Below are 13,459 nucleotides of genomic sequence, written 5' to 3'. Positions count from 1 at the left end.
CTGAAAATATGAGGGCAGTGCAAGCAGATGAAGGAAATTAGTGAATATCAGTTTTTATCTGTGAGAATCCCCGGGACCAAAGTAGGTAAGGATTTAGTTAAAGTTAAAGGTCAGTTTTAGATTTTGGATAGTCATTTTGCAGGTCTGCAGTGTCCTTATAGTCTCTCTCTTGCTGTAGGTAAACCGTGCCCCTCCTCCTCCTCCTCCTCCTCCTCCTCCTCCTCCTCCTCCTCCTCCTCCTCCTCCTCCTCCTCCTCCTCCTCCTCCTCCTCCTCCTCCGCCTTCCTGCTCGAACACACCCGATGGGTTTATTGATCCCCTCACCACTCTCTGGAAGTCACCCTCAGAGTTTCGTCAGAAACACGTGACGACCTGGAGCCCTCCTAGTTGGCAGGGGTGAGGGGCGGGTTTGGGATTCACCATTTAAAAACACCCTAATGATTGGTTGACAAATAGTGCCTCCCACTTGCCAGGCTGATGGCTGCATTGTGTAGGTAGCCAGTGAGAAGCAACTGCAGCAACTTGAAGGTGACTTCATTAAAAACTGCAGGACCTTTGATGACATGTTTTTTTGTCAAGTTCATGCAGTCGACATTTTGAAAGGCAATGACCAACAATGTTCACCGACTTAGGGAAATTGATCCACTCGAACGGTCCAATTTCTTCTTCTACTTCTATGGATGGATCAGTGGTATTTTGCTGCCATTGTCTGACTACCACCACCTATTGGCTTGAAGAGTTGGGTGGCGAAAAGCAGAATGCGTTGGTGAACATTGATCAAATCAAATCTTATTTGTCACATGTGCTGAATACAGACCTTACCTTGAAATGCTTACTGACAAGCCCTTAACCAACAATGCAGTTCAAGAAATAGAGTTAAGAAAATATTTACTAAATAAACTAAAGTAAAAAAGAAAAGAAAAAAGGTAACAAGAAAATGACATAACAATAACAAGGCTATATACAGGGGGTACCGGTACCAAGTCAATGTGTGGGGGTACAGGTTAGTCGAGGTCATTTGAAAAATGACTTTTAAATAGATAATTAATGTAAATGGTGGCCATATTATTAATTGTTCAGCAGTCTCATGTCTTGGGGGTAGAAGCTGTTTAGAAGTCTCTTGGACCTAGACCTGGCACTCCGGTACCGCTTGCCGTGCGGTAGCAGAGAGAACAGTCTATGACTTGGATGTCCCTTTGGGCTTTCATTTTTGTGCCTTCCTCTGACACCGCCTAGTATATAGGTCCTGGATGTCAGGAAGCTTGGTCACAGTGATGTACTGGGCTGTACGCATTACCCTCTGTAGCACCTTACGATCAATGCCGAGCAGTTGCCATACCGGGTGGTGGTGCAACTGGGCAGGGTGCTGTCAATGGTGCAGCTAACTTTTTGAGAATCTAAGGGCCCATGTCTCCTGAGGGGGAAAAGGTGTTGTCGTTCCCTCTTCACAACTGTCTTGGTGTGTTTGCATCATGATAGTTTGTTGGTGATGTAGAAACCAAGAAACTTGAAACTCTCGACCGCTCCACTTCAGCCCCGTCGATGATAATGGGGTTCTGTTCAGCCCTCCTTTTTCCATAGTCCACAATCAACTCCTTTGTCTTTCTCACATTTAGGGAGAGGTTGTTGTCCTGGCACCACACTGCCAGGTCTCTGACCTCCTCCTATAGGCTGTCTCATCTTTGTCTGTGATCAGGCCTACCACTGTTGTGTCGTTAGGAAAGTTAATGATGGTGTTGGAGTCATGCTTGACCACGCAGTCGTGGGTGAACCGTGCTTCTACACCTGCATTGCTTGCTGTTTGGGGTTTTAGGCTGGGTTTCTGTACAACACTTTGAGATATCAGCTGATGTACGAAGGGCTATATAAATACATTTGATTTGAATTTGATTTGAGTACAGGAGGGGAATAAGCACGCACCCTTAAGGGGCCCCAGTGTTGAGGATCAGCGTGGCAGATGTGTTGTTGCTTACCCTTACCACCTGGCGGCTGCCCATTAGGAAGTCCAGGATCCAGTTGCAGAGGGAGGTGTTTAGTCCCAGGGTCCTTAGCTTAGTGATGAGCTCTGTGGGTACTATGGTGTTGAACACTGAGCTGTAGTCAATGAACAGCATTCTAACATAGGTGATCCTTTTGTCCAGGTGAGAAAGGGCAGTGTGCAGTACGATTGAGATTGTGTCATCTGTGTATCTGTTGGAGCAGTATGTGAATTGGAGTGGGTCTAGGGTGTCTGGCATGATGGTGTTGATGTGAGTCATGACCAGCCTTTCACAGCACTTCATGGCTACCAACGTGTGTGCTAAGGGGAGGTAATCATTTGGGCAGGTTACCTTTGCTTTCTTGGGCACAGGGACTACAGTGGTATGTTTGAAACATGTAAACTCAATAAAAAAAGAAACAGACCTTTTTCAGGACCCTGTCTTTCAAAGATAATTTAAAAAAATCAAAATAACTTTACAGATCTTTATTGTAAAGGATTTAAAAACACTGTTTCCCATCCTTGTTCAATAAACCATAAACAATTAATGAATATGCACCTGTGGAACGGCCGTTAAGACACTAACAGCTTACAGACAGTAGGCAATTAAGGTCACAGTTATGAAAACTTAGGACACTAAAGAGGCCTTTCTACTGACTCTGAAAAACACCAAAAGAAAGATGCTCAGGGTTCCTGCTCATCTACGTGAATGTGCCTTAGGCATGCTGCAAGGAGGCATGAGGACTGCAGATGTGGCCAGGGCAATGTCCGTACTGTGAGACGCTTAAGACAGCGCTACAGGGACACAGGACGGACAGCTGACCGAGCTGAATCGGTACATCCGAACATCACACCTGCGGGACAGGAACAGGATGGCCACAACAACTGCCCGAGTTACACCAGGAATGCACAATCCCTCCATCAATGCTCAGACTGTCCGCAATAGGCTGAGAGAGGCTGGACTGAGGGCTTGTAGGCCTGTTGTAAGGCAGGTCCTCACCAGACATCACCAGCAACAATGTCGCCTATGGGCACAAACCCACCTTCGCTGGATCAGACAGGACTGGCAAAAAATGCTCTACACTGACGAGTTGCGGTTTTGTCTCACCAGAGGTGATGTTCGGATTTGCGTTTATCATCGAAGGAATGAGCATTACACCGAGGCCTGTACTCTGGAGCAGGATTGATTTGGAGGTGGAGTTTCCATCATGGTCTGGGGCGGTGTGTCACAGCATCACCAGACTGAGCTTGTTGTCTTTGCAGGCATTCTCAACGCTATGGGTTACAGGGAAGACATAGTCCTTCCTCATGTGGTACCCTTCCTGTAGGCTCATCCTGACATGACCCTCCAGCATGACAAGTCCAACAGCCATACTGCTCGTTCTGTGTGTGATTTCCTGCAAGACAAGAATGTCAGTGTTCTGCCATGGCCATCAAAGAGCCCAGATCTCAATCCCATTGAGCACGTCTGGGACCTGTTGGATCGGAGGGTGAGGGCTAGGGTCATTCCCCCCAGAAATGTCCGGAAACTTGCAGGTGCCTTGGCGGAAGAGTGGGGTAACATCTCACAGCAAGAACTGGCAAATGTGGTGCAGTCCATGAGGAGGAGATGCACTGCAGTACTTAATGCAGCTGGTGGCCACACCAGATACTGACTGTTACTTTTGATTTTGACCCCCCCTTTGTTCAGGAACACATTATTCCACTTCTGTTAGTCACATGTCTGTGGAACTCGTTCCGTTTATGTCTCAGTTGTTGAATCTTGTTATGTTCATACAAATATTTACACATGTTAAGTCTGCTGAAAATAAACGCAGTTGACAGTGAGAGGACGTTTCTTTTTTTGCTGAGTTTAATTATGGTCAGATTCTCCAAATGGAGGGCCAGGGAGAGCTTTGCCTGTGTCTCTGTGTGTGGAGTAAAGGTGGTCTAGAGTTTTTCCCCTCTGGTTGCAGATGTGACATGCTGGCAGAAATGAGGTAAAACAGATTTGTTTGCCTGCATTAAAGTCCCCGGCCACTAGGAGCGCCGCTTCTGGATGAGCATTTTCTTGTTCGCTTAGGGCTTTATACAGCTCGTTGCGTGCAGTCTTAGTGCCAGCATCGGTTTGTGGTGGTAAAAAGACGGCTATGAATAATATAGATGACAACTCTCTCTGTACATAGTGTGGTCTACAGCTTATCATGAGGTACTCTACATCAGGCGAGCAATACCTTGAGACTTCGTTAACATTAGACATCGCCCACCAGCAGTTATTGACAAATAGACACACACCCTCGCTCCTCGTCTTACCTGGAAAAGCCAGCCATCTCTATATTATGTGTCGTCGTTACAGTTTTTAATATCCCGTTGGTAGGATAGTCTTAATCTTACATTGTTCAGTTTGTATTCCAATGATTGTACGTTGGCCAATAATACGGAGGGTAGTGTCTCAAGCATTGTGTAATATTGGCCACAGCTAAATTTCCCAAATAGTTAATTCACCCTTTTGAAAATGTATCTAAGGAATTGATTGTTTTGACAACTTTAAAATAAATAAAAGTACTTTGAGCTTGTGTGAGACTCACCTTGCCGAGGGGAAGGTTAGTAGAGTGCCCCCTGTAGGGCTGTGAATAACATGACAGTCCTCAGTCTCCCAATCCCAAAAGTGGCCAGTATCCAGTCCAGAGCATCACAAATGCACACATCGTGGTGCACACAAGCAACACATATAACAGACAGATTGACACATCAAATTTGATATAAAATGGACATGTGTCCATGGTGCAGGGGAGAGTGGGGTAAGTTTGGCTAAAAGGGTAAGTTGAGCCACCCTTGATTCTAGGAAACCATACACAAAATGAATAATTTGACAAAATGTGGAACACCTGCTCTTTCCATGACATAGACTGACCAGGTGAATCCAGGTGAAAGCTATGGCCTCTTATTGATGCCACCTGTTAAATTCACTTCAATCAGGGTAGATGAGGGGATAGGTTAAAGAAGGATTTTTAAGCCTTGAGACAATTGAGACATGGATTGTGTATGTTTGCCATTCAGCGGGTGAATGGGCAAGACAAAATATTTAAGTGCCTGAGCATGGTAGCAGGTGCAGGGCGCACCGGTTTGAGTGTGTCAAGAACAGCAACGCTGCTGGGTTCTTCACACTCAACGGTTTCCCGTGTGTATCAAGAATGGTCCACCACCCAAAGGACATCCAGGCAACTTGACACAACTGTGGGATGCATTGGAGTCAAATTGTTTTCACGTAATTTGTCAACGTATTGTGATTTGTAATCTATGTGGAAAATACATTGGATTTGAAGAAAGTCATCAACGTAAACTGTTGCTTTGAGGATAACTAATTTCAAACACAGGATTATGTCATGGTGGCAAGTAATTTCAACATAGACAAACCTTGTATAAAATATGTTGGATTCACATCAACCAAAAATAAAAGTTAAAGAATAGGATCAAATCAAACTGCATTTAAAGTACATTTAAAATGTAGTCATATTCCTCAATTTAGATGTTGGTTGAATATGAGATGTGAATCCAACAAATCAATTATTAATTTGCAGACAAACTGGAATTAAAGCCAGGCTCAGTGGCACAGATGGAGCTATCCAATCAGAAGATACATCTCCTTCAAATGTTTATATTTGGTTGCGCTAACCACCAAACACAATTCAGCAGGTCTGTAAAAATCTTCAATTGTTATAATAATCTGCACAAAATCTCAAAGGCATTGATCACTTGCACCATGTACTTTAATGAAATCTACATTTTCTGCAATCCAGGTCATTTGGTTGTGCTATTAGATCAAGAACAGTGATAACACATTCAGTTCTACTTAAATAAACAACATTTTACAATGATTTTCTATTGGAATTTGGTTGTGTTTTTTAGATGGTTGAAAGCATAGTGATAACACATTGGGAATTCAACAAACTTTTAGCAGTTGAGGGGTGAAAATAGGTTGGAATCTGATTAATCAACGTTTCTACCTGATATTACCCAATTCTCCACGTTGAAAATATGTGCTGTGCCCAGTACCATGTTTTAATCTGATTAGGCTACTTCAAAAATCTCCTATAGCCTACCTGCGCACATTCGTCCACTCCACTCTAATTTAATTCCTGCATTCAAACTGATGAATTGTAGCAGATCTCTTTCCAAACACCAACAACTGATATTCTGAGATTGTCAAGCCTTCGATACTGGGTACAAGGTAGGAAGGGATGTATTTGATTTTTGTCGAGATTGACATAGTCTATTTGATTTTGGTGTTGTAAACGCAAACCATGATTTTGAAGAGCCCAAAGTCGGTAATCGAGTATGCTATGCTTTGCTTTTTGGTTGTTTGGGGCATTGGCACAGAAATGTGTTGTTGGAAAATGCATAGCATATAATTATATAGCATTTACATTTTGAAAATCTTATTTACCCCTAGCTGATCATCTGCAGCTGGCTCTGATCGTAGTGTAATTAAACAGGCAGAGAGAGAGAGTGAGCTCGTCGGTGGTGGTCGGCGAACCCTCTACCTTAGCGGTGCGTGGCATCAACTGCGCCACAAAAGCATGCTGGTAGTGGTAAAGTCGATATCCACGCTTATAAACACAGGGTCGCTACAGTTATTTGTGGTCGTAAACATTGTATATGGGGAGGTACCTGGAGTTGGACATCCCCCCAGTAATTTTCTACTTGTCCCTTAATGACATGCTAAAGTGAACTTTCACACTTTTCATGATGTTCTTCATACACTTGTATTACCAAACATTACTACGTGACTGTATTTACTTACTACTTGATTACTCCATAGGTTACTCCTTTATAGTTATGCATAGGTAATGTGAAGTGTTTTCCAAACAACGGATGTTATTTGTACTGAAAGTCATGATGCATACGGTGGTTTGTTTCTCTGCTTACCTTGTCTGAGCAAGAGACGGTTTTCATCCTATTCAATGTAATTTCTCTGGACTCCATCTTACAGCTCAGTGAAATAAAAACTCATTGCAAACTCAAACGCAAGCCTGTCTGTCAAACGCAAGTATCTGTCTACATATTTCTCTTTCTATAAATGACCATTCTCTGGCATACTTTCGACTCAACATTTGCCATGAAAGAGGCCCAAGATAACAATCATGACAGGGTTTCAATGTTCAAGAAACTATTTGCGTTCTGTCATACAGCTGCACACCTATCAAAGTCATGAAAAACTTAACTTTGATGACAAGAGTACTATATTTTGTGATTAAAGTGCAAGAGCCCGGAGAGTAACATGTAGCATTTGGGTTTAGACTTTTAATAACAGATCCCCCTACATACAAACTTAATACTGTGATATAATTTGCCACCTCAGGTGTAAGTGTGTGTGTGTATAATGCACACTGAATTTAAGACATGACATGCTATGGTTTGTAAACGGTCAAAAAGAAAAACAAATGGAATGGATTTTCTTCCCCTGGAATAAAATGGTTAGTTCCCATTCTCTTGCAGTATTGAAAAAGGCCTTCAGCGGGTGTACAGTAAATTATTTGATGGTTTTAGTGTCACCTTCTGCCATTTCACATGACTGTTATTAGGGCATTAACACACTAATATAATGGGTAGTCTTCAGTGTACATACCATTATCAACAGTTATCATAACTGGCCAGATCCTAAACACAGTCACTTCTTTACAAATTGTTGTAGTTGGTCCACCACCATTTCCAGTCTGGTGTTTACACCGGTAGCTTTGACTCATGTCAGTCGCATGCCTTTCAGCATACCGAACCTCAAATCCCACACATGAAATTTCATTTCTAGGTAAAACAATGGTTTGATGCAAGACCCACTGATCATTGTCATTTATCCAGGTTGGTAGAATATCATGGATGTCACGAACACAGAATAATCCACAAATAATACAGCCGAGTAGAATCAGTAGCTTAAAATGACATGAAATAAAAGCCATGTCAATTAAAAGGAAAATCACAGGACAAATTGCCTCCAGATTCCTTTTGTGGGCTAAAATGACCAATGTTGAATGTGCAAAATCTTGCAAGAGGCATTACAGGTGTGAGGGGGAATGGAGGCTAATGGAGGCTACACTGCTTGAAAGCGTACGGTGTGTCACTGTGCAGTAATGTTGGGAACAAGTATCATTGGGAGCGGACAGTCTCAGCTGAAGAGTAACAGTAGCAGCCATAGGAAGATTGCTCTCCGTACTGCACAAGGGTGAAGTCTTTGATGCCGGAGACCCTAAATGCGTCCATCTCCATCGACAAACCAGTTTGCTTCAAGAGACACGACAAATCAAGGAACTCTATCACACAAAAACACTATCTTCAGGTCCCTAACTGCAGACATTCAATGTTAACTGTGTCGCTATGTACAATATAGGATTTTCATATAGTAATATTTTATTTTTTTCCACTCGCTTGAGTCAATATTTTGATACTCTTTGTCCTCAGTATTGATAGAGTATTCGTATTATTTACAATATAAATTACTTCAGTCTTGAGATAAGATAAATAAAATACAATTACTTTCGTGTTTGCAGGGTGGAGAGGAGTCGGCCTTCTCTATGCTTCTGGGAAAAGAGGGACGGTCCCAGTTTTTGTTTTGTAGTCTTCCCAAAGAGAAGCGGTGAGAGGCAAGGGAATACATCAGGGGTCAATACTGGGATGATACGGTGCAGATGCTGGCCCCTCTTCAGCCATGATGGGGGTTTGGTGAGGGGTGCAAAGTTCCACTTCCAGCTATACCACCGTGCCACTGGGCGAGTTCCCGTTCTGTGCTGTCAAGTTCTGGATGAGGGGCCAGGCAGCATCAGGGAAGGAGAGAAAGGAAGGAAGAACGTTTAGACTCATGGCAAGTAATCCATAAATACCCTCAGGTCCTTTCTAATAACTTGGAGTATAAACTAGTAAACTAAAAGCTGATAGGACAGCCTAAAGAGCATTATTCATTGATAGATGTTTTGCTACCATAGCGTTACGGACGCTGGGCGCAGGACTCACCACTTTACCCGGCCGTGCCCAGGTGCAGATGAGGCCCTCCTGGCACGCGGTGATGATGCAGTCGTCCATGAACACCAGCACGGTCAGTCTCTCGTGGGCGATCTTCTTACACACCAGGGGCTCCAGCAGGGGCACCTCGTGCATCCGCGGACACAGCGTGGTGCCCAGGACCTTGGCGGCGTCCAGGCGACTGCTGCGTGGCGCTACGTTGATCTTGTCGTTGCTCTTGCTGATGTTTCCCAGGCTATGGTAGCGCTTGTGCTCCTTCTCCCCGCCCACGCCGCTCCCTCCAGACTTGTCTGATTTACGCTCCTGCAGAGAGAGCGTGGCGAAGCGGCCGATACTGAAGGGGGTGGCGTTGCCCCCTCCGCTCCCTCCTCCGCCCTCCGTCGTGCTCTGGCCCTTAGAGACGTTGGCCACGGCGGGGTGGGGGAGGGAGTTGGAGCGCGACAGGGAGCGGGGGAGTGGCAGGGGCATGGGGGGTGGCTGGTGGGGGTTAGTGGTGGGGTGGTGGTGGCCCTCAACCCCTCCTATGACCCCTCCACCTGTAGTGTTGTTGATGGTGCTGCTGACCGAGGGAGGGATGGTGGGGCCGAAGGTGTTGGTGAGGGCACGGGACAGGGGCAGCCTCGGGTACAACACGTCATCTGTCAGGTCCCACAGACAGAACTGGGTGTCCTGGCCCACCGAGCCGAAGCGGTAGGTGACGGAGGGCGAGCCTCCCTTGGAGCTGTGGCGGGAGAGGCGTGACAGCGTGCTGCTCGTGCGCACGCGGCCAAAGTGCAGCGGCCCCTGCTGTAGGTCCTCCTCGCTGCCGCTCAGCTCCATGGGCTCCTCGTCCTCCAGGCTGGTGGTGAAGGGGTCAAAGGCCACCACGTTCACCCAGGACTTGTGGCCATGTCCCCGGGCCACCACGCGGCTCTCTGCGAACGACCATACCGTCACCAGGTCGTCCTCACCGCCTGTGGCCAGGTATTTGCCGTCGGGGCTCCAGGAGACGCACAGCAGGCCGCCGAAGTAGCTCTTCATCACGCCCTGCAGCTCCATGGAGTCAAAGTGGAAGACGCGCAGGCAGCCGTCCTGGCCCACACACGCCACATGCACACCGTCTGGCGAGAAGGCAAACTCGTTGAGGCCTCCATCGCCCACGGCCCAGCGCAGCAGCGGGTTTCGGGGCGTCTTCGTCTTGCAGGAATAGACTGCAAAGCCTTCGCCCTGGCGGAGCAGGGAGTACTGTGGGGCGGCGGTGCCACACGGGTGCTCCACATTGTAGAGGTAGAGGTGGCCACTGGCGTAAGAGGCCAGGAACAGGTTCTCGGACTTGGGCAGCCATTTCAGACAGGTCACCTTGGACTTGTCTATCATCCTCTGAAAGGCAACATGAAGAATTTGATATTAGCAACACTGGTACATTTGATAAGCTTATATGCTATGTTCAGTGACAGTGGTAAGAGATTTATCTGAAAGACGATGCCAGGTGTCACAACAACTGTAACTAATATCTGAACTGTTAGAGGTTATATGTCCTCATAAACTAGTGTTAAAAAAACAACAGCCTAAATGACATCTGGAGTGAAAGACTATGGGTCGGCTTCCTAGACATAGATTACAGTCCTGGACAAAGAAGCATGTTCAAGGGAGATTCTCCACTCAAAGTGCTTTAAGTCCAGGACTAGGGTTTGTCCGGACAACCAGATAAAAGTGAGGGATGTTGGAATATCTGAGCTCTGTGACAGAGATAGAACAGCAGAGAGAGTGGATTTAGATCCAGTGCGCCGGAGGAGGTTCATTGACTTAGAGGAGAAACCAAGCAAAGGCAAAGAGAAGTACTCTTTATCATCACACTCCATCATCTGAATTTAATTCAAGTCCCTGTGCAGTCAAAATTCTGTTTTGAATATCATATTGTACAACAGCTGATGAAAAATGTTATCAGTGTTAATTCCTGATAGCTGCTGGTTGAAAATACAATCTACACAGGACCTTCTAATCAGCAGGTTTGCATGTCCATGGTGACATCAGCATTCTGTAAATGAGTTAATAAACCAATAACAAAGACAGCTCCAAACCCTCTGTCAATAACAGATTGTTTTCAGTTTCACTAGCAACATTCTTGCTTCTTAAAATTTCCATTTTAATGGAAATTACAGTAAAGTACTTAAATTGTTACTCATAAATTATTTGATATTTATATAAAAATGGCTACATTGGGCCTTTAAAAACATCATTCTCCAAGAAGGCAGGCAGTACTTAAAAAAAAAAGAGCTCTTGAAAAAGTATTTGCATTTTTCCAAATATTCCAATGAAATAAAGCAAATGGCAACACAGATATAGGCTATAGCTCAACCCGCCCTCCCAACACAGACAGACAGACCAGACAGTCAGACAAAGACAGACACAAAGACGCACACATACAGATAAAGACACAGACAAACAGACAAACACACACAGAAACAAAGACACACACACAGAGACAGAAACACACAAACACACAGACAGAAACAAAAGACACACACAGACAGAAACAAAGACACACAAACACACACAGAAACAAAGACACAGACAGACAGACAGACAGACAAATACACACACTAAGACACAGACAGACAGACAGACAGACACACCTCCTCATTGAAGAGCTTGCTTGTCTCCTTCTTAATGGGGTCCAGGTATTGAACCTGGCCTGCTGAGAAGCCCACAATGAGGGCCACACTGTCTGCTGTGGCAGAGTACTGATTGAAGTCATGGCAGGTGGGCTGGGTGCCCTTGTAGATACGCTTGTCTATGGGTTTACTGAGGTCCACAGCCTACACAGACAACACCGAGGGGAAGAGAGTTAGGAGCAAGCAGCTTTTAAAATGAACAGGTGAAGGTTTGTTCATCCAACAGAACCTTTTCAAAAATGTTTCCCTGTTTCTGTGTTCTACTTCAGTGTTTGTCCCCTTTGTGAAAGTTCAATTTGGTACATGTTTAAAATACATTTTGAGTATAGAATATTTGAGGAAATAATTGTTGTATATTAAGATCCCCCCATTGAGGCATTTTTGCATTACAAACTACGATTGATTGTTGTGTAAAACCGGATGCAAACATTTGCTATAAAAAAAAACGCGCTACTTGCAACATCAATGCAGCTACATTCTTGCAACTGTATTTCTGAAATGTAACATTTTATGTGGTCTACGGACGCCGTCATTGTAAACAAGAATTTGTTCTTAACTGATTTGACTAGTTAAATAAAGGTTAAATAAATGGAAATAAAAATAGCAAACAATAATGAATGCACGACTTGATTGTCTCAAAATAACGTGATCACGATTTTACTGGATATGCTATTTGGATTAAAACTACTAGAGCAAAATAATCTGGGGCATTGCGGCTACTGCCACCCGAGAAAATAGGCGAGTTTACACCAAACTAAAGCAAATTGGCTAACGTTAGTTTATAATACATCTCAGTCGTCTATTCATTACTTGCAACGCCGTTATTCAACTTACCTTCTTGATATTTGTGTAAGTGTAGAAATAAAGCTCTCTTCCGATGTTAAAACACACTCTCTCGGATTCTTCACTCGGGTCCTCCGGTTGAAGCTTCACCATGGAGACCCTGACAGGAGGGAGGAAGCCCGCCGGAGAGGAGTTGGCTGCGGCACTGGAGGAGGAGGCAGCTCCGGGCCCCTGCACCAGACCTAAACCACCACCGGGTATCGAACCCGGTCCACCCCCGGGGCCCACCGTGGTACCTGCGGACAGACCCCGAGGTAGTCCGCCTCGTTGTTGTGAATCCGAGAGGGTCAGCAGTTTGTAAAAACCCTCTCTAGTCCTGAACTGGGATTTAATCTCATTGATATCCTTCAGAGCGCCTCCATCACCGGCCATTTTTAGTAGCCTACTAACAAGCCGCACAGGAAACTGAAATTTTGACCTGGAAATAATTATCGAAACTACAATGAAAATGGGAGCGACGGGCATAGTTAGTGAGCCTGTAGATCCAATAAATTAATGGGTCTTCAAACGCATTTTAAAAGACTGCTATTCAGTGAACAAATTGAGAGACCCTCTTCAAGCGTCATAAATCATTGGTCACGATTATCTAGTTATCGGCAGCCCGGGGCGCGCGCACCCCATCGAATAGTGCGAGTGGTGCTGCAAATTCTTGTGTGTCGGCCACCTGCGCTGCGCAGTCGCTATCCATCTGTAATGAGGAGCTGCAGCTTGGCTACTGATGTGTGGAATGAGGTGATTTAAAGCGTTGGTATTCTTCCCTCTGGCTGACCATCATGAACTAGCAAATAATATTCAACTAGGGTTTTGACTAGGTTTTTCATCAGTTTGCAGCAACCTCCGGATAACATTATCAGGACAACTCACAAATTGAAGGAGGCCTTCAGTGCAGTCTGCGTAGACCTCAGAGAGATGGGAGCTCCATTCAGAATAGTGTGTATGGGCAATTCAACTTTATGGCACTCCAAAAACACTTTCATGCACTGTAAAACCA

The 13,459-nt window shown here is 45.0% G+C and overlaps 1 protein-coding gene across 1 annotated transcript; it reads right to left on the bottom strand.

The window, feature by feature from the left end:
* Nucleotides 1-7,239: 7,239 nt before the first annotated feature.
* Nucleotides 7,240-13,396, bottom strand: LOC110503711 (WD repeat-containing protein 20). Its single transcript, XM_021582185.2, has 4 exons — nt 12,460-13,396; nt 11,587-11,769; nt 8,963-10,330; nt 7,240-8,749 (listed from the first exon to the last, which is right to left on the bottom strand). The coding sequence occupies exons 1-4, from the start codon at nt 12,931-12,933 to the stop codon at nt 8,702-8,704; spliced, it is 2,073 nt and encodes a 690-aa protein (XP_021437860.1). The 5' UTR covers nt 12,934-13,396; the 3' UTR covers nt 7,240-8,701.
* Between the last annotated feature and the right edge of the window lie 63 nt (nt 13,397-13,459).

The sequence above is a fragment of the Oncorhynchus mykiss genome, chromosome 24 (genome assembly GCF_013265735.2).
Source record: "Oncorhynchus mykiss isolate Arlee chromosome 24, USDA_OmykA_1.1, whole genome shotgun sequence".
NCBI lineage: Eukaryota > Metazoa > Chordata > Actinopteri > Salmoniformes > Salmonidae > Oncorhynchus > Oncorhynchus mykiss.
The sequence above is the reverse complement of the archived record's forward strand: the minus strand, read 5'-3'. Positions and strand labels throughout refer to the sequence as shown.